The sequence below is a fragment of the Peromyscus maniculatus genome, chromosome 4 (assembly GCF_049852395.1).
Source record: "Peromyscus maniculatus bairdii isolate BWxNUB_F1_BW_parent chromosome 4, HU_Pman_BW_mat_3.1, whole genome shotgun sequence".
In the NCBI taxonomy this organism is placed as follows: Eukaryota; Metazoa; Chordata; class Mammalia; order Rodentia; family Cricetidae; genus Peromyscus; species Peromyscus maniculatus.
In genome coordinates this window covers 61701965-61724507 of record NC_134855.1, presented here as the reverse complement: position 1 = coordinate 61724507, position 22543 = coordinate 61701965, and the positions used below count along the sequence as shown (strand labels likewise).

General features: G+C 36.7%; 1 protein-coding gene across 4 annotated transcripts in view; it reads left to right on the top strand.

Moving 5' to 3' along the window:
- The window catches only part of Calcrl (calcitonin receptor like receptor), a 94757-nt gene extending 72449 nt beyond the window's left edge, over window positions 1–22308 (top strand). For all 4 annotated transcript variants that reach the window (XM_006989618.4, XM_006989619.4, XM_006989620.4 and 1 more), the window contains 7 exons: window positions 313–439; window positions 3944–4097; window positions 5525–5585; window positions 5669–5735; window positions 12782–13000; window positions 14221–14262; window positions 19332–22308. In XM_006989618.4, coding sequence (XP_006989680.1) covers window positions 313–439; window positions 3944–4097; window positions 5525–5585; window positions 5669–5735; window positions 12782–13000; window positions 14221–14262; window positions 19332–19556 — 895 coding nt within the window. In that variant the 3' untranslated portion in view covers window positions 19557–22308. The remainder of the gene's footprint in view (window positions 1–312; window positions 440–3943; window positions 4098–5524; window positions 5586–5668; window positions 5736–12781; window positions 13001–14220; window positions 14263–19331) is intronic.
- The last annotated feature ends 235 nt before the right edge of the window (window positions 22309–22543 follow it).

The window sequence follows — 22543 nt, the reverse complement described above, 5'->3', positions numbered from 1 at the left end:
GCCTTTGAAGAATGAATTAAAATATTAATTGTGTTTGAATTAAGCAGAAGAAATTAATGCAGAAGTATTTTTTTACAGGCAAGTTCCCCATCCTTACATATGATCACCCCTACTAAAGCAACTCATTTTTATCTGGGTTTTTCCTCAATTAACATTTTTATCAAGTGAAAATTAGGGATAAACAAAATATTTTTTTTTCAAAATTAGAGCAACCTCTATCAGTTGAAAGTATACTTTATTTGCATTACATTTAATTAAAAATGTAGAAACATTTTATGATATCAACACAGTGTATTTTTTTTTGCCTTGTAGGAGCCTAAGTTGCCAACGGATCACCTTGCATAAAAATCTGTTCTTTTCATTTGTTTGTAATTCGATTGTAACAATCATTCACCTCACTGCTGTGGCTAATAACCAGCCCTTGGTGGCCACAAATCCTGTAAGTAAAGCATGGTCCTACCTTTGAGAATTAGTGGGAAGAGACATGGATTGGGAGTGGTTTCTGATATGGAATATATGTGTCATTAAATAAATATATATGTAAACTTTGGGGTTTGACATGCAAGAAGTTTATCTTAGCAATATTACAGTCTAGGAAGGTTAATTTCCCTCAATATTTCCATGGCTTCAGTTCATGTCATGGCTATGGAGTCCTGATACTGCTGGCCCATAGACGATGACTACATAATTCAACTTAAAAAGCAATCAAAGCAACTGAGTACTTGCATGAAAGGAAACTATATATGTAATGGGAACTTTAAATTATATTTTGGCATCAGGCTTACATTAAAAATTAATAAAACCTGGCTCTGCCTCCCAAGTACTGGGATTAAAGGCGTGTGCCACCTTGGGAGGCAGAGCCAGATGGATCTCTGTGAGTTCGAGGCCAGCCTGGGCTACAGAGTGAGTTCCAGAAAAGACGCAAAGCTACACAGAGAAACCCCGTCTTGAAAAACCAAAAAAAAAAAAAAAAAAAAAAAAAAAAAAATTAATAAAACTAGGAAGATAAGGATTTACATACTTTGTATGTAATGTTAAACTCCATTAAAATAAAATGTTAGAACACTACCATTGTCTCAATAGACACTAATAAAACTTTTTTCTATAAGCTGTATTTTTAAAATATATGATAAAATTTTTACGTATATAAATTATCTGTGATATATTTATATATACTATGCAGATACATATTGTGGGGATTTATTAAGGTAACTCCACATAGTTAAAAAGGAGGTTTATTTTAGGGTAACTTACAGCCAGTCAAGGGGTTGGTTACAGGATCTGGGAGAGGAGAAGTGCAGTCCAGCAGTGTTCTCTGGAGAATTCTGCTCAGTCTACCATCCAGCATCTAGGGTGACAAGGAACTAAGAGACCCAGCACATCCAGATCTCGGGTCTTCAGGGCTCCTGTCTTGGCAGGTCATAGGTAGGTGTGGCAGTTACCAGAAGCCTCACTAGGGGCAGTACTTCCAGGTCAAAGCTGGAACACCTACCCACTACAGATACACACACACACACACACATACACACACACACACACACACACACACACACACAGCAGAAATATTCATACTTTCAGAATCATCTACTTTAACATTGTAGCAAAACTCCAATTTTGGATATAAATGTGTGTGTGTGTGTGTGTGTGTGTGTGTGTGTCTGTGTTTGTGTGGTGTCTCTGTGTGTATGTATGGTGTGGTGTGTGTGTGTGTGTGTATGGTATGTGTGTATGGTGTGTGTGAATATATGGTGTGCGTGTGTGGTGTGTGTGTATGTGTGATGTTTGTGTATGTGGTGTGTATGCATGTGTGGTGTGTGTGTATGTGGTGTGTATGTATATGTGAGCATCTGTGGTATGTGCTTGCATGGTGTATATGTGTGTGGTGTGTGTCAATATATGGTGTACATGTGTGTATGTGTGTGGTGTGTGTGTGGCATATGTATGAGTGATGTGTGTGTGCGTGTGTGTGTGGTATGCATGTATTTTGTGTATGTATATATGTGTCTCTGTATGTTTGTGCTCTTGGGAACATTAAGTTGTGTTTTCTGGATTATATTATCTAGTTACTGGAATCAGAGAAGGGAAGGATTTTTCAACAAATGGGTCAATAAATAACACTCTCGTATGTGTTTTATGTGTGTTTTTAGGGTAATTTACAAAGTTCTAAAGTTTCTCCCATTGTTTGCACATGTGCATCCGGGTGATTTAATCTTTCTTGTGTTTCTCTCTAAAGTTACTGGGGTAGGAAACAGACCAGGATATAATTAGCAATATAAAACATTGGCTGGCAATCTGCCATTTCAGAATGAATTTCTCTAGGAATGAGAGGATCTGTTTTGTAACATAGTAAGAGTTTCTAATCTTACATTTATGCATAAGGGTATGCATTTAATAGAGAAAGTATAAGTTAAAGTACAGTGAATTTATTATTTGGAAAAGAGTATTTTCTGATTATGTTAACAGTGCCCTCCATAGAAATATTTTTCTGAAATATATCCTAGATGTTTTCCCTTATAATAATTTATATTAATTTTACTTTAAATTATTTTTTTTTTTGCTTTTCAAAACATGGTTTTTCTGTGTAGCTCTGGCTGTCCTGGAACTCACTCTGTAGACTAGGCTGGTCTCGAACTCAGATTTGTCTACCTCTGTCTCCCAAGTGCTGGGATTAAAGTAACATCAAAATCAAATTTAGCTAGAAAAGAATGTAATACCTATATAAACACTGAAAATTAAATATATCATAAATATACTGAAATCATCTTTAAAAATTATATCTTTGAGAGACTTGAATATCATTTTGTAAAACACATACTGCATTATTTATAATTTTGTAAATGAATTTTTAACACATATTAAATGAAGAAATGACATAAATACCGTTTAGGAAGGTGTTATTACATGTACATAATCATAAAAATAAAATTATAGAGTTTGTTTAGGATGCAGCTCTGATTAATGTTATATTAATATTTGCAAATAATCTCACTTTCCTAGTACATTTTTTTTATCTATACAATGTGTGGCCATTTACAATGCATGCCTCACAGAAACATTCAGGGATTTGGTAATATGTATAAATGACAACTTTACAAATGCTTTAGGATGATATTTATGCAAATGTTATTTGTTCTAGTTCATGATAACTCTAAACTTATTTCCCAGTGCTTTAGGTTTGTGATATGATATTTATTTCAGAAAATTATAATAACCACTAAATATGTACTGACTTTTAGACTGGAAATTGAAGATTGCCACATATTGCTACACATTCACTTACTTTGATAAAAGAATCTTTATCTCTCAGCTCCTTTGTGTTTCCTCTATCTGATGTTTGAAACTCTTTCTTCTTCCCTCTATAAGAGAAGAGAGGGCGGGGACCCAAGGAAAAGAGGAAGCAAAGTCACAGTTCTTTATCTTTATCCTGACATGAAAATCTCATATTTTATATGTGGATAATGTGTAGATTCATTGGAGAATTACTTAGTAAGTTTTATTTATGCCTGTGGAATGAAGGACACAAAACTTGCCAAGTATTTGCACATGTTTAATTAAGTGCAGATAAGACTATCTAAGTTTTTCTAACCAAAAGCAACAACCACAATCAAACAGATGTGCACTTGCGTATGTGTGGACAGTTTATATTCATTATGCAATAACCAGAACACATTAGAAAAACAGACACCCTTTAAGCAAAGGGATACTTTGGACTTCCAGAATTGTTTGGAATATCACACGATTCTTATGAACTGATAGAGTTCATGGTTAATGACTTTAGAGCCATCATGGGATGAGTGTTCAAAAGAGCCTTATACAACCCAAACTTCCTAGTTTGCAGTTTTGTGTGAGGGAGAGAAAAAGTCCACGGTTTCTGAAATAAACTAGACAACTGCTTCACATGTGGATTTCATACACTAAGGAAGCACTCTTCCCCCCCTCCTAGGTGAGCTGCAAAGTGTCTCAGTTCATTCATCTTTACCTGATGGGCTGTAACTACTTCTGGATGCTCTGTGAAGGCATTTACCTGCACACACTCATTGTGGTGGCCGTGTTTGCCGAGAAGCAGCACCTGATGTGGTATTATTTTCTTGGCTGGGGTAGGTGCCACTGGGATCACCTTCAGAATCATCTGATTAAGAAGGCTTTTAGCTTTCAGGCAATGTGACTTATTATCAATCATTCTTGGCATGTAAATTGATACTTTCCTCATTGTGACAAAATGAAACATGTAAAGCAAAGTGTCACAAACTCATTGTCTCATTTTGATTAATAATATGACAACTTTTTAACATTTGATATTCCATGGCAAGCTTATCCGAGCTGAATGCATAGTGTCTAAAACAATAGAACTGAAATTATGGATTAAAGATCTCGTCTCTGCCCTCTATTGAATTTCCTTTGTCATGTGTAAAATGAGGACATTGGTGCTTTGAAATTTCACCAAAAACCCTTCGAGGTTCTCTTCCCTCCCTCCCTCCCTCCCTCCCTCTCTCCCTCCCTCCCTCTCTCCCTCCCTCCCTCCCTCCCTCCCTCCCTCCCTCCCTCCCTCCCTCCCTCCCTCCCATCCTATTTGTCTCTTTGTTTTGGAGACCGGATCTTCTTGGCTTAGAATTTGCTAAGTACATCAGGAAGAGTGTGAATTTGCAGAGATTCACCTGCTTCTGCCTTCTGAGTGTTAGGATTGAAGATGTGTGTCTCCACACCCAGCCCTGTTGAGATCTTCTTAAACTGTCATTTTATAGTTAAATTAGGAGTGTCAATAATTGAATTAAAGTTTGCAAAAGATCTGCTTCTTTCACTTAATCTCTTGGCATTGTGTTACTCACCAGAACTAACAGTGAAACATACTGCCATGTTTCTTAAGGTCATTGGAATAATGTATAATAACATAATATGTAGGGAATTAATTTAGTAGGACTAGTTTCCAGAGATAAAGCAGACATTTTTTATTATCTACCTAGATGGAGATGTAGATATTGAGATATATTTAAAGAGGAATGCTTGTTCACATACCAAGTTGTCAGCATGTCCTGATTGTCTCTATAAAACATTTCACTTCAGTTTTTTCAAGATCTCATTTGAAAGCTTCAAAACATGCAGAAATCTTGGTATAAGAAACATATTTTTCTCTTTTTCTGCAAAACATGGCTTACTGTGAATCTGTCTCTTACAGTAGAAATAATTATCAGTCTCAAAATTTCCAACAATTAATATTAAATATTAGCCAATTTCACCCCACAGAAATTCTAGGAATACAGAAATTCTTTCAAGGATTGTGACTTAGGCAGCATATTATGGTTTTAATCTCTGGAATCTTACTGATTCAAAATGGTATGTGATTTTCAAACCTGATAGTTGGTCACATCTACTGCTTGACTATACATACGCGGTTACACAGTAAACACAGGTGGCTAACTATGGTTGCTACCGAAGTGTCTCCGAATTTCACATTCACGAAGACTTCTTTGAGAAGCTTCATCTGTAAGGAAAGGTGTCTATTCATTTGCTTTTGCCTCACTTGTAGGGTTTCCGCTGCTTCCTGCCTGCATCCATGCCATTGCCAGAAGCTTGTATTACAACGACAAGTAAGATATCTTTCGCTTGTGACTTCTATTAGAGCTAAGTGAAGTGAAAACTTTTTATATAATGTCTTCACTTTATCCCCTAGTTGCTGGATCAGCTCTGATACCCATCTCCTCTACATTATCCATGGTCCGATTTGTGCTGCTTTACTGGTATGTAACTAAAATTCTCTGTTTCTCACTGTTGCTCCTATTTCCTGAATCTCCTCTCCAACCTTATTAGTCAGAGTTGATGTGCTGCTTAATTGACTAGAGCTCAATGAAGGTGTTCTATTTGTGATATGAGCAGGAAAGGTACATTGCTATTTGCAAGTGATGATGGAGAAGCATCAAGGACCAAGTGTGGGGAGTTGCTTTTGCAGCTGAACTTGAAGTGAGGTCAAAGCAGTACAAAAGGAATTAGACAAATGCTAAGAGCGATGCAGCAAGCACCCTGGCTCTGACTGGTGGGAAACAGCTGGTGCCTAAACCACAGCCAGGCAGGGAAGAGGAGGAAGAAGAAGCAAATACTCTGACTTTTCTCTCTTCTTGTCTCTGACTTCTTAGTTCCTCTAGCTAGCCAAATACGGTAAATGTCAGAGCGTCAGAGAGTCTGAGTGATGATACCATGAGTTCTGCCTTCTCAGGCAAGTTGCAGAGCAGAGGACTGCTCTGATAAAAAAAACAAAAACAAAAACAAACAAAAAAACAACAACAAAAAACCACAGCACATCTATGCAAGAGTAATGGGTCATTGAGGAAACAACTTTATTTAGAAGGAGTATCGCTTGACATATTCTGTAATTACAATACTCATCACTTAATATGCATGTAGCAATTGGACATTTTTGAGTGTGGTTGTGTTACCAGAAACTTTGTAGAGCCCTATCACAACTGGGATTTCCTCTTTTAGGTTCTTAGTCTTCTTATTTAAATTTAGAAACATACACACACACACACAAACAAAAAACCCCAAGGACACTGTTATTCCAGTTTAAGAGAAAAACAACAGGGTGGACAGGCTATAAATTTTCCCAGTTGGAGGAAGAGAGAAGAGGAAAAGAGAAAGGCAGAAGATGGGTGGGAGCTTCAGAGAAAGCGTGAGAAATCCCAGGGCATCAAGAAAAGCACAGTAAGTTTTGGAAGAAGAGATAGAAAGTACAACAAGAGAAATTTATGCTCCTCTGAGTAACTCAGATAAGTAGGCATCTCCACAGTCTCCTATGAGGAAGCATGACAAGCATTTTTTTTTAAAGAATAAGTAGATTATCTCATTAAGGGGATAATTATTCATCTCACCTCTTTAGCATGGCTTAAGATGAATCAGTTTTTCTGAGGGGTGGTATCATGCCCAGGTAATTGACAGATCCAGCTAGACTAGTTCTTAAGGTACATTATATCTTCATGCAGGGACAGAGGCAGACTCAATTTTGTCCTGGAGGAAATAGCTCTCCCTAATAAGCCTTAAGAGAGCCCTAGTACCCATTCTCATTGGCTTCCAAGACTACTATAATATTCCCAGGTTAAGAGACCCTAAAATCATTTAGGAAATAGGCTGAAATTGAGGAATAGATACAACCTATTTCACCATGAAAATCTAGAGATCCAATTCCAAAGCTGTTCATCAGAAGGAATTAGTGTCCGGACTAGATTTTGGTTCACATGGTTATATATAGTCTCGAGGCAAGGGTGCTCATTTTGAAAGAGTTAAGAACCCAGAGCTCCTTTCTGGCATTCCTAACCATAAATCCAAGAACATATCCTGCTTCTGGCCAAGGATGAGAATGGAATTGTGCATTTTGGGGATCTTTGCTCCTAAGCTGCCTGGGCAGTTTTATCTTCTGTCTTTTTCAGTTACAGGGTAACGGAAGTCACATTTTCTGCTTTTATTGGGTTACTTCAATGAGCAATAAATTAATATAAGCTAGCATAGAGTGTGAGATCCTAAGTGGTACTGTGGAGCTGGCATTAGGTTTCATATAAGAAGAAACAAAATTTCTTAGAACAAGTTAAACGCTTCTGACCCTTGCTTTCAGATTATTTTTCACACAAAAATTCTTCAGTTATTTTACTATTATTTTTCAACTTTAATTTAGTTCATATGGTTGCCTTAGAACACCGTTGATGTAATTCACGAATATCATTGTCAAGCTGTTCTCAAGAGTATGTCATAACTGAGGCTCCTGGTAACTAGTTCTGCTGTCCGTGTTTAGACCCTACTTCCTCATATTGTATAACATGTAGACAAACTAATCTCTCCATACCTTAAGATTCTCAATTACAAAATAAAGATCAATAATGGAGACTTTTATACCAATAGCAAATTGACATTAAAATAAATTTAAATGACAATTCCATTTACACCATCTGTACACACTGACAAAAATATCTACTAATAAATTTAAATAAGGACATGAAAAATTTTGACAATGAAATTTATAAAAAAAAAGGAAGTAATATCAGATATACACATAAATGAAAAGATGTCTCATGGATTGAAAAGATTAATACTATTAAAATGCCTAAATGCATTGTCTCGAGCAATTCCCAGGTTTGGACACAGCACCTATCAAAATGTTAATGGCATTCTACATAGAGTTGGAAAAACAATTGTAAAGTCATATGGACTCATAAAAGATACAGAATTTACAAAACAATTCTATGCAAAAATAACAGAGAAGGCATCCCAATACTAAACTTCAAAACATAGTATAAATCCATGATAATAAAAGCAGAATATGACTGACATGAAACAGACACAAATTACCTGTAGAACAACTCACATGTTCATGGCCAAGCTATTTTAAACCAAAATACTGAAAATATCAACTGGTCAAAAAACAGTCACTATGGAGAAGTGGTGCTTGGCTCACTTAATTTTTAACCTCTCCATGACTTTGCTTCCTCTTCTGTAATGACGGGATAGTAGGAATTCCTCAAAGAGTCTTTTAAGGAGTAAATGACATGTTCTGGCATGTGACTAGCAGAATGCCTAGATTATGATAAAATGTGCAAAAGAATTTTTCAACAATTCTTCACTTGTCATTTCTGCATGATACCATGATTTAGTTTGAAACAGAGCTCACAGAAATTAAGACACGTTGTGCAGGCTACCCATGAACACACCCAAGTCAATATTTTATTGCATGTGATCAGAGTGTGCAGCAGTAGTTTGCAATTAAAACTCTTAAAATCAGAGGTGCTAATGAAGGAAAAGCACCTACAAAATGGAAAATGTAACAACAGCTAACTCAGTCTTCAGAAAAGCCTCTCTACACCAGCTTTGGGAGAGAAGAACAGGGATGTAACCTCAGTAAAAATGACACATAGCTCATCACACTGCTCAGTCAAAGGAAGTAAATATGTGCTCTGTCTTCATAAAACATTTGACACTTACCGAGTGACCTAAGACAAAACTAGGACACTGTTTCTTATCCAATTTAAATTGTTCTGTCCTTGTTTTAACTCTGGGGTCCCTCATTGGCCCTTTAAATTCCAGGAGTCTAGGTGGGGCTCTAGTCTTTGTACAGTTTCAATAAATAAGTCGTTTAAAATCACAATCCATCTTTCTTGCTCAGACTCCCTCACACTCCCCCGCCCTGAGAAGGAGGGTGCATCTCCAGCACTTTTAATATACTGCTGAGAGACGATGCATTTCATTTGAGATCTTGGAGATGTTTAGGCCACTTGAGGGCATAGGTAAGGAATTACTGGCCATCCTTGCGTGAAAGTCTTCCAACAGTACTCCTTCAGTCACTGTACTGACTTTCTCTGCTTCTTTCTGTGACTCTGGGCACTATGGTGATAGGAAGATATTTTGTGTATGCTCTATCAAATAAAGCTTGCCTGAAGATCAGAGGGCAAAGCCAGCCACTAGTTAGCTATAGAGGTCAGGCAGTGGTGGCACACACCTTTAATCCCAGCACTTGGGATCTTATGCCTTTGCTCCCAGTATTTGGGAAGCACACATGCCTTTAATCCCAGCTCTAGGGAGGTTGAGACAGGAAGTGATATGGCTGGACAGAGAAAGGAATATAAAGTGGGAGGAGACAAGTGCTCCCCCCCCCCCCCGCTTTTTTTTTTGGCTGAGGAGTTGGTGAGGTGAGAGGTGGCTGTGTCTCTCTGATCTTTCAGCATTTACCTGATATCTGTCTCTGGGTTTATATTAAGGACCAATTAGGATTTGTGCTACAAAGATACCTTGTGGCTATTGAACATTACGGGTGCTCTAGTAAAAACAGGTTCCTCAGCAGGCATTAATACCTGTACCTCTTCATCTTCCCCAGGGATGGGTGCCATAATCGACTGAGTGCTCAGCCCTATATATGTATATATACAGAGCAACACTTACAGATATGCTTACATATTTATATGTGTCTGAACACACACACACACACACACACACACACACACACACACACACACACACACCAATGATAAAGAGAAAGAGGCTATGAATGTGAGAAGGTGTGGGGATGAGGGTTTACCTGAGGGGAGTTTCAGGAAGGAGAAGGTGAGTGGGGGAATGATGAAAACAAAGAACTCACGTGTAAAATTCTCAAAAACATAAATAAATAAAACCCACCAGGAATCTTTTAACCACGTCTGTCCCAAGTCAGATGAAGTTCAGATAAGTTCATCTAAAATTTAAAATTCTGCTGCTGCTTTTGCTTAAAATACTTACTGACGTGGGAAACTGCACGGAGCATAGTGTCCAGTTCACCCTGCCCCAGCTATAAAGAGAGAGGAGCTTACATAGACATTGGCTTCCCCTTCAGTTCTAGTTTCATGTTTTAAATAAGCACGATGGCTTTAAAGAGTCCCTTTGTGTCTGGCTATTCTTTCTTGGAGGATGGGCCTAAACTGCCACATTTCTACCATTTATTAATTAGTGTTTTTTGAATATTAGGATTTTAAAATACTTTATATTTTATACCTATAACTTATGAATAGTGGATAAAGGAATCATTACCCCGTTTTTCCCAGGGAGCGGTAGTAATTTTTATTTTTGAAGACCTCCGTGTGTGTGTAAGAGGGAAATCTGTTTAGAGGGGTGGAGCGCAGCTGGCACGCTGACTTGCGCTGTCCTTCATCCCCACCTGTCAAATGGTGTTCTCATTTTGTCTTCATCACATTCCAGTGTCTATAAACGTGTGCTTCTCACAGATGTGTTCTCATTAGGGGGCTGCTTTAAAGCCTATGCCACATGGAATTCTCCTAATAGTGGAGTAGTTTTATGCTTAGTATTTTCATAACCCATGTTAAAAAATTAATAAACATATATTATTTATTCATTTTTTTGCCCTGACAGATGGGTTACTCTTGTTTGAATTTCATTCATTCATTCATTCATTCATTGTTTGTTTGTTTGTTGTTTGTTTTTCAAGACAGGGTTTCTCTGTGTAACAGCCCTGGCTGTCCTGGAACTTGCTTTGTAGACCAGGCTGGCCTCGAACTCACAGTGATCTGATTGTCTCTGCTTTTTGAGCCCTGGGATAAAGGTGTGCACCACCACCAACCAGCTTTGAGTTTATTAAGGTGTATAGACATAAACTCCATACTTGTTTGTTGTTTAAAAATTTATGATCAGGTTACTAAACAAAGGACAGATGCAATAGAAGTCAAGATGAGAGAAATAAGGAAGAAATTAACAATTCGCCCAATATGACATTTCTGGACATAATCCCCTTAAAAGCATGACAAATTGTCAATGGAAAATGGGTGAAGTTTAGTTGTATTTCCGTCAATATAGTGGTCAGTGTTAACTGTCTACTTGACGGGACCTAGAATGACCTATAGGCCTTTGAGTATGCTTGTAGGTGATTTTCTTAATTACTTTAATTGATGTGGGAAGATACATTTTAATCATGGGTAGGACCATTTCATAGCCAGGTAATCCTGGACGGTATAAATGAAGCAAGTGAGATGAGTACCAGCATGCATTCCTTGCTCCTGATTCTCGGCTTAATATGGAACTGGCCCAACTGCTTCAGATTCCTGCTACCTCCACTTCCCTTTGTAACAGACAGTCCTTTGAACAGTGTGCTAAAATAGACTCTTACATACTTTGTCAGAGTATTTTATCACAGGAAGAGGAAAAGGAACTACAACAGTCAATATAAAAGGAGAGAAAGTAGAGTTTGGAGGAAGAAAAAGTGGATGAAAAGGATGAGAGAGTACAGACAAATTGAAATTAATGTTTCATAAGACAGATTCCTAATTACTGAGTCAAATTCCATTTTCAGAGTTCTAGGAATGAATCTCTTCAAAGACAGTGTAATCTCTTGGGGGAACATTGCTACAACACATAAATAGTAAATTGTAGTTGCAGAAAGTTATTTATAGAAGTTGTTGTGGAAAACCAAAGATTCTTTCTCTAGCATCATCTAGGTTGATTATCAGCTGGTTCAGTTGTGTGACCATCTCTTCATAAGCATAAAGAAAATTACAGTCCTATTTCAGGTACTTGTTATAAGAAATGTTTATATAAAAGATATTGTGAAGATTATCACCAAAAGGAAGACAAAACAAATACATAAAAACAGTTATTATGGCAGAATACATGCCTGGAGAGTCGACAGTATGGGCACTGAGGACAAGGTGATTTAAAACAAAATCAACCTTTGTTGAGGCTGGAGAGTTGGCTCAGCGGTTAAGAACACTTGCTGCTCTTCCAGAGGACCTGTATTCAGTTCCCAGTCTGCACGTTGGCAGCTCACAACTGCCTGTATTTCCAGCTCCAGGGATCTGATTTCTTCCCCAAGCCTCCTTGGGTACGCACACATATACACGTGTGCTCACACACACACACATAACATACAAATAAACCCTAAAAAATTAACATTTCTTAAGAATAGTTCCTTTTGCTAAAAGTGTTTATGACCTTAATTTGGAATCATAGACAAGCCTTAAATATTATATAGAAAATGAACTAAGAAAATAACTGAAATATTTCCGGCATGAATGTGATCCATAATAATTCTACAATTCTACCATAATTTTATTTTTCTAAAAGTTAATTTCATCAAAATACATGTACCTGTAAACTGAAGAGCATCACTCTAGAAATACACACTAATTAATATGTGTATTATTATACAAAATGTGCCTTCAGTCTTTGTACATGAAATAGTCCAGGTTTTAGAAAACTGGAGTTCTTGTAAGGCTTCTTAATACTGAATACGAACTGACTTTTAGATGCTCTTTTATTTTCTTTTTAGGTTAACCTCTTTTTCCTATTAAATATTGTACGCGTTCTCATCACCAAGTTGAAAGTCACTCACCAAGCGGAGTCCAATCTTTACATGAAAGCTGTGAGGGCTACCCTCATCTTGGTGCCGCTCCTGGGCATTGAATTCGTGCTGTTTCCGTGGCGGCCCGAAGGAAGGGTTGCGGAGGAGGTGTATGACTATGTCATGCACATCCTGATGCACTATCAGGTAAGGCGTTCCTGCCGCTCAAGAGGGCAAGCTTGACAAGCTTGGTACTGAGTTTGCATGTAGATTTGGTTTTATTCTTGACTGCTTCGGTAACAAGTGGATTATAAATGCATGAAGTCTTTCGGATTCTTGTACCTCCTCTTGGGCTCTTTTCCTTATGTTGCTTTGTCTTGTCCAACTTCAGTGTGATAGTTTTTGCTTTACCTTATTTTATTTTGTTATATTTAAAAAAAAAATGAAGGGGTGAAAACCTGGCCATGAGGGTAAAGGTTAACAACTGAACTGTCGTGAATATCTGCTGGGAGTGCGAAAATTAGTTATCTTTAATGGAGTGATGCTGTGGGATGTTCTGTATGTCCTGTGGGAGCCTGTTCTCGGGTTCCTCGTGGCTTTACCTAGCAGGTCTGCATAGAGGATGATTGGGACCACAGGCCTGAGTGCAGGTGTCTGAGATGGTCTGCACTTGGCTGTGCTGGGGGATGGTCTGTATATCAAGTTACTCTGATTGGTCAATAAATAAAACACTGATTGGCCTGTGGCTAGGCAGGAAGTATAGGTGGGACTAACAGAGAGGAGAAATAAAAGAACAGGAAGGCAGGAGTCACTGCCAGCTGCCACCCTGACAAGCAGCATGAAAAGATGCCGGTAAGCCACGAGCCGCATGGCAAGGTATAGATTTATAGAAATGGGTTAATTTAAGATATAAGAACAGTTAGCAAGAAGCCTGCCATGGCCATACAGTTTGTAAGTAATATAAGTCTCTGTGTTTACTTGGTTGGGTCTGAGCGGCTGTGGGACTGGCAGGTGAGAGAGATTTGTCTTGACTATGAGCAAGGCAGGAAAACTCTAGCTATAGAGTGACACTGGGTATAGCAACCACTCCAGGACAGGCCTCATGCTCAGGAGTAGTTGACCAACATATAATGCACTCCCTAGTTTTTTGTTTGTTTGTTTTGTGTGTGTGCATTTATTTGGTTACAGTTTGGTGTTTTTTTTTTTTTTTTTCCTTTTTGGGTGTTTTTTTTCTTGGTTTTGGGGGGTTTTGCTTTTGTATTGAGTATTTGTTTTTTGAGAAAAAACTTAAAGTTAGGTGAGCAGGAAGGGGAGAGGATTTGGAAGGACTTGGGGGAGGGGAAGAATATGACCAAAATATTTTAAATTTAAAATTGTTTTAAATAAAAAACAGATTCAGATAATTCTATTGTTTTTTTTTTAAACAGGGTCTTTTGGTGTCTACAATTTTCTGCTTTTTTAATGGAGAGGTATGCTTATTGATTTTACTACTTTTATAATTTATACAGTTTTTCTTTTAAAACAAAATGGGATTATAAATTTCTCCCAAAACAATTATTATTATTATTATTATTATTATTATTATTATTTGAGACAGGGTTTTTCTGTGTGGCTCTGGTTGTCCTTGAACTTGCTCTGTAGATCAGCCTGGCCTTAGACTCAGATCTGCCTACTTCTGCCTCCTGAGTACTGGGATTAAGGGCATGTGCCATCACTGCCTAAGCCCAAAACAACTATTTTAAATACCAATTTTATCACAGGAAAAAAAATATAAAATTACTTTTTGTAGCTACAAATTTTCATTTCAAACCTCAGGTAGTATTAGAGTTGAGAAATAGGGGAAAAGTTAGTCTTCAAAATATTCCAATGAGTAGGCAGCCCTTTGATCTACCATAAGGAGGTACTAAGTCTGGATGTTACCTTGGGGACAGTGATGGGGGCAATGGTTAACTTCATAGAGCATACATTGTCACAAGAACCAGCCTTTCATTTCCCCCTTTCTCTTTTTCAGTAGGTTCAACAATGTAATCTTTTGGAAGGTTTTACCATAGACACAAAAGATGAAAACAAATTAACATTGGCGATTCATGGGTTTTTACCTGAGGCCTTCCTACTTGAGAGGCTTCAGTAATCTAACTGGGTCCATATTCTATACTCACCGATAGTGTTACTGCTCAGTTGTTTGAGCATTATTGTCTTTGCTTTTTATTTGTTTCTGGTCTGTTGGCCAATTTTCATCTGGAGCATGCTAGCAAAACTCAGCACAGCACAGAAATCCAGACAGCAACCCAGTGAGAAATGGGCACTGGATAACTGAGAAACTCACCAGGAAACCTCAGATGGGGGACACATGGCCCAGTTGGCATAATTTATGAGGATATTTCCTATAAAATAAATGCTTGGAAATTACATACATCTCACGAGAAACTATAAAGTACTTTTTCCTCATTTAAGTAAACTTTTACTTTTTTCTCTTTGGATGTGATTAAACAAATTGTTTAAAGTAAAAATTAAAGTGTATGTAACTGAAACTATAGCTGTTACATTGTATTTATTTATAATACCATGTTTAACAGTGGGATAGAACAGTGCATTGTCAAATGTGGCTATTGAGCTGTAACTATTTCTGTGGCTCTTCTACATTATACATGGGAGTGACTGTTTTCCTCTAATAGACAGAGAATGCACTAAGAAAGGACCGATAATTTGGACAGGGAAATTCACACAGCCTTTATTATGTATGTATGTATGCAGATGCACTGACTTAGGCAATCTTGTATGTTGTTGATGTTGGCTATAACAATTAAGTACTCATGAGAACGATATGCACACATGCCAAAGAGCATGTATGAAATATGGAAAATGGGCTTTTTATCTACAGACACAGATTAGTGTGATTTTAAATATTTAAATCATAGTCACTAGGAAAGTAAGTGATGCAGTAGTGGACTAGGGTAGGAGACGACGAGAATGAACAAGATAGGCTCTTTAGATTCTGGAGACACTTCTTTCTTCCTAGCTGTTATGTTTTAGGAAAGAATTGGAACCAAAGAAAGTGTATTTGTCCTTTTATAATGGAAATAAAAGCAAGTTATTTATACTAATGTCGAAAAGGTGAATGTAAACTGAGGAATGTAAAGTTTTCATATAATGCCCAACCTCACTTCATCCTTAGAATAGTATAGCTTCATTGCTCTGTTGGTCAGATAACTCACTGTTTCAATGAAAAACCATGTAGAAATGGGAGCATTAATCATACTGCAATCTAAATTTCAAATTGGCACTTTCCTCCCAAAACTGTGTCCAGGGAATATTGAAGTTAGTGCCTTGCACTCCTGTTGTCCTTTATCTGTATAAACAAAAGAGACACAGTACCTTGTTCTTCTGCCATGCCTTAAATTGAGAAAATTTTGGCATTGGAAAACTTTAATAATAAGAAAACCTTTGAACTAGGTGGTTGCCAGATCCCTCAGTTCATCACAGCATCTGTAACATCTGTCCTCTTTCCTTTTGCTTGGGAGACACAATCCCTGTTTGAGTGTGATCTCATCCCTCATCTTAAGAAATGCCTTATTCCCTCCCGTTTTGTCTCTTTGCCTCTTAGTTTTTTCCCACTCTTGTAGCATGAAGAAATAGCTGCCAGATTCAGTTTGTGTGGTTCCAAGTATGTCATGTTTTTGTTAAAATCAGTTGCTTGGTTTTAGTTTCCTTCTTGCCCTTCACAGTAGGTCAAGTGGCTTGCTTTTGCCTACTCTCTACACTTGCACTTGACTCTCACTGCTGATTTTTCAGCAAACATCTATCTTCCTTTTAGCATTTCTTGCTGGTTAACAGTACCTGACAAGGGGCCAGGCCACTTCCAGGACCATCCCACTCAAATAAAAATATGTCCTGGTAACTTAAACAAGGGACTATGGTCATCAGAAGGCCATATGTATCAACAATACATTATATGTATTTTTATCAACTAAACAAAAAAAATCGTTGAGAAGTCTTAACATTCAGTAAAGAAAACTGGGTAGTTTTTCTTTATCTCTATCATATATATAATATATATATATGATATATATCATATATATATATGTATATATATATATGTATGTTTTGAGACATGGTTTTTCTGTGTAGCTTTGCACCTTTCCTGGAACTCACTCTGTAGCCCAGATTGGCCTTGAAATCACAGAGATCCTCCTGCCTCTGCCTCCCAAGTGCTGGGATTAAAGGCGTGGCCAACTACCACCCAGCCTCTATCATATTTTAAAAGTTGATTTAGATTAATGAGTATTATCATTGATCCTTATGGTGTATAAATGAGAATATACTATGCTAATCATTGGATTTAGCTGCCTGCATAAAACTCATACACAAACCACTTAAACCATATCCATATCTTTTATAGCACCCAGCTACATATTTTTTATTTTTTCCCATTTAAACTTACTGAATGTCTAATTTAACACCCTGTTAAATAAACATGGTCTTATATTAGAGAAAGAAGTTAAAAATTAACATTTTTTTATCACACACATTTGCAAAGACCCTGGGTCTTTATTAAATTCATTTTTAACTTTGGTAAATAATAATTCACACTTCAGGATATTGTCTTTTCATGATTTTTCTGTTGATTTAAGAAGAAATCACTAAGAAGAAATAAGTTGATAACCATCACCATAGATTCTTCAAGGACAAACATCTAACAGCTCAAACTAATTTTGACTGCTGGGATTTGGTTAGCTTTTCTTTTAGAACTATCGGTCCTAGGGCCTCAAGATGGGTGTCTTCTTGTTGAGGTCTTTTAACATTAGTGTGAACTATTTTATGGGAAGCTACATCCCACTCCCATTCAACTTGAATCTATGTAGGTCCAGCATTTGATTAGTCTAGCATTCATAATAAACAAGGAAAATATGTATAAACATGAGAATAAAATAATTCCCACCAAATAGTTACATAATTGTTTAAAAGCATTTTTCATATCTCTAAATATTTACTTAGCACATACCATTTGAAGCCATTACAGATTGGGTGGTGGTGGCACAGGCCTTTAATTCCAGCACTTGGGAGGCAGAGGCAGGCAGATAGATCTCAGTGAGTTCCAGGCCAGCCTGGTCTACAAAGTGAGTTCTAGGACAGCCAGGACTGTTACACAGAGAAACCCTGTCTCAAAAAACCAAAAAACCAAAAAAAAACCAAAAAAACAAAAAAAACCCCAAAAACCAAAAACCAAAACAAAACCCATTACAGTTATAATTTGCTTGCATTTTTAAAGATATTATATGCATAAATATTACTGAATTACTTTAATTTAAATATCTTATTTCTTGATTTACAATTACTAAACCACAAGAGAAGCAAACACAATTTTATTCAAGATAAGTACATACATTATCCTATAATTTTTTTATTACCACAATACTTACAGGAATATACATCAGCTTTTGTTATCAGATAAAAAAGGATTGTCCTGAAAGTCCAAAAGTTGCTGAACTTCTTAATAATACATTGTATAACTGAGCTTATAGTATTTTACTTACATAGTGTTTGAATTACAAAGAAATTAAATGGACATGTCTGTAATTAATTTTGAATTATGTTTAAGAAATCAATGGCTACATATTTGACCATCCCTTTTCCTCTAATACTAAAACATGAAATAACACAGGAAAACTTTGTTTTCATCTTAAGTAATAGCATATAAGAGACTTGAAAGTACCCCCCAAAGCTATAGCTTCCTATAAATCAGTATTGGTTGTAGAATGTTTAGAGTTTGGAGAGGGAACAAGAAAAGAAATAGGACAGACTTTATAAAATATTTAATATAGATTTTACATGAATATGTTGAACAGAAAGTTAATTATGTATCCTTAACATATGAGGATGTTAAGAGTATATGGATTGCTGCAAATTTTTTTAGCTGCTTAGATTCCTGGGGAGGGGCACATAAATATAGTGGAGTTTTCTTGTGCCACAGCTGCTTCCAAATAATCACTCAGAAACTTAATGTTAATTGTAAATGATTGGTTGATAGCTCAGGCTTGTTACTAACTCTTACATGTAAATTAACTCATATTTCTTATCCATACTTTGCCACATGGCTTGGTACCTTTTCTCAGTACAGCACACCCATCTTGTTTCTCTCTGCATCTCTGGCATCTCCAGACTCCTCCCTTCTTCTTCCCAGTCCTTAGTTTGGTTGTCCCACCTATACTTCCTGCGTGGCTACCTGCCAATCAGCTTTTTATTAACCAGGAGAGCAACACATTTTCACAGTGTACGGGATTATCCCACAGCATATAAAAACTAGCCAAAAATCAAATGACAGCCTGGTTTAGTGGTTTAGTAATTGTAAACAATGAACACTTGGGCAAACATATATCATGCCACAGCAATAGAGCAAATATTTCATGATCTAGAAGTGGTCAGCCTCTAGGTCACGGAGGCTGATCTGATAGTACAAAGGTGATGGTATCTGTGCTTCAAATAGAACATTTTCATCTCACCTAATGGGTTGTTCTTGCTGTTTCTTGTTGATTGATAGGTTCAGGCAATTCTGAGAAGAAATTGGAACCAATATAAAATCCAATTTGGAAATGGCTTTTCCCACTCTGATGCTCTCCGCAGTGCATCCTACACAGTGTCAACAATCAGTGATGTCCCAGGGTACAGTCACGACTGTCCCACTGAACACTTAAATGGAAAAAGCATCCAGGATATTGAAAGTGTTGCCTTAAAACCAGAAAAAATGTATGATCTAGTCATGTGAAAATAGAGAGCTCTCACCTGTTTTGTGCCACTTGAACCTATGGTTTTAAAGCCAGAAGATTTAATAGTAAGTGGATTTCTTGAATGCCACAAAGAAAGTCCTCAAGTGAAATGAGACTTGTGTTGATAAATTTAACAACCCTCTCTCTACGAGGGGAAAAGCCTCAACTGATGATGTTGGCCAGTAAATACTCCCACTGTGACTGATTTCAAGTTACCAACCTGACATCACTGAACGTGGAATTGGAAAGAAGATAAGCACAATCAACTCTCGGGAGCTGACATGCCTCAGAACCCGTACAACACAGCAGGCACTCACCTATGGGTGACTGTGCACCTTCACACCCACACCGACCAGAGCTCTGCTCTTTCCACCCGAGGAGACTTCACTCAATCTTTCAGACACGAAAAGACATTTTGATTTTTTGTTTGTTGTAAAACTCTTTGTCCTGTTTTTTGGTGGCAGTGAACAGTTTGCCCAGAAAAGACTCCAACCCTCTTTAGAATGCCTCCAATGGACTGTCATCTCATATTCTTTTCTTTAAGAAAAGCGACTGAGCAGAATTCCTATAGGTTTCTCAGTTGCTGCTACATACGGTTGTATCCTGTGGCAGATCCGTTTTGACACTTGGTGAGCAAATTCTACAGTTTGCAATCATTTTCTGAATCACTAGGGAAATATATTGGTGGAAGCTGCAAACACTTTGCCAGCTACTTAAAAAAATCTTATTGCAGGCTTAGGAGGAAATCAGTTTTCCTGAATCTGTAAATAGAAACTCTGGCCTTTCCATTTCTACTGTGTAGACAAGTGATCAATCATTTTACATGAAGAGAATCAATGAAGGATTTCTTTTTATCTTCTAAACCTGAGAGAGAGAGAGAGAGAGAGAGAGAGAGAGAGAGAGAGAGAGAGAGAGAGCTGTGAAAATGAACCTGTAAATACCCTGTCATTTTATTTTATTGTTTCAATTCAAAACACAACCTAGGTAACGTTTAAAGCAGATAGATAATGTAGCATCATATGCAACTTAGTATCTGATACAGTATCTGGGCTGATTCTATGGTGAAGTAGAGCCCTGAATTCTATATTTGGTAAATATTTTAAGGACAACCAGATACCAGCATCAGAAGTTTGAGAACCAAGAACAAACCCCAGAAATAGCAGTGATAAGATAGGAAATATTTATTTAAAAATGCAAAGCCATAATTTCACAAACACATTATCTTTGATGTGCTGACATATTTCTTCTTTGATGTTTGTGACGACTCACTGAAATCAGGAAAATTTTAACAACTACAGCAAGAAAAGCTAGTCTGCTACACATGTGGACTTTAATTTACTAAAATATAACTTTACTGACTATTACTAAATGAAGACATATGGTTTTGAAAAAGACCCAGGTTGTTTTTTAAATGAACCATAGAGGAATTTTATCTATATAATATACTCTGTTTCAGTATTTCAGTAGACTACTATGGTGATAATACAAGCCAGGGAAAGCCTTGAACTTATTGAGGAAAAACTGTCAGGTATTTAGACAAGAATTAAAATAAGATAGAAGAAAGCCTTGTTCACGAGATAAAGTGACATTTAAATGGGTTTAATTTTTCTAATATTACTTTGTTCTGGGCTTTCTGAAGAACAAGATTGACTTCAGTTAGTAAAAGTCAGTTTGGCGAAAGTCATATATGTGTGTTTTGAAGTATGTCAGTCAGGTTACAATGGATGAAAGTAATGATTTAGTCATCACTAATAGTGTCTTATGCTGCAATAGTTGTTTAAAATCGTCAAGGAAAATAATTCAAATTATCAAGAACTGACATGTTAGATGATCTGGTATACAGATTTGTAATTTACCTATACAGGAAACGGAGTTACTAAGGTAGTTTCAATTTTGTGGATTTCATAGCAAGTCAGCATTAAGAAGGAATGCAGATTGTTCTGAACTTTCAGTTGCCAAAACTGTATAAAACTTCCTTTTACTACACTCAAATTTTAGCTATTTATTATTCAGAGGCCTAGATTCATATTTTTGCTGACAGTGTTCATGTAGTTCTGCATTCTTCTAAACTGTCAAGTATTAACGATAAACGATAGTACAGAATGCCGAGTTACTAGAGAACATGTTTAAAAGGTATTATAATTTTCAGTTTTATTATTCTTTTATCATATTGAGTGTCGTTGAGATTTCTTTACTGCCAGCACCCACTGTGGTGTCATCCTCAGCTACACCAGTCTGAGATCAGTCAGTATTAGTTCTGCAATGCTATTTTTGAAACTAGACTTCTATAAAGCTGAAGTGCAGATGAAAACTTTCTATATTGCTTGCAGAAGAAGAAAAAAAAATTCTGACAGTTTCGTAAGAAAACTTCTCTGGTGCCCAGAAACTAATTTGGAGAATTTCTAGCATTTTGAAAGTTAGATCTATCATTTTCTACAATTATTTGTTAAAGTCATGGCTGACAATTTTAGAAGTGACTTTGTATTTTTTTTTAACTGATAAATCATCCATCCTGGAGTTTTGTGTTTGTTTAAATATAACAAACTGTATAGAGCTTAATAGTACTCACAGTGTTGTACTACTCACTGCTTAGATGTTTTAATGTGAATGTTGTAATTTCCTTTGTGTTTTAATTTGCTCACAGAAACATTATTCAAGATGTTCCAGTCACTTAAAAGAACTTACGCTATATCTACTTAAAAATCTCTATTTAGATTTTATGAGAGTAATAAAGTTGCAAGTTAACATTGATGTTCACTCATCTTCATTGGAGTACAGAGTAATTGAATTTCTCACAAATTTTTTGCAACAGCTAATGAAATATTTTGCAAAATAAATGGTGATGTCTTTAGTCCTTTCTTTAAAGACTTCAATAAGCTAGTAAGTGAATTTAATAAATTAATTAAAAAAGATATGAATTTGTTTTCTATGCTAAGACTCTAACATGCACAGATTCCTATGCTATAAGAAAAGGAAATTTCCTCTC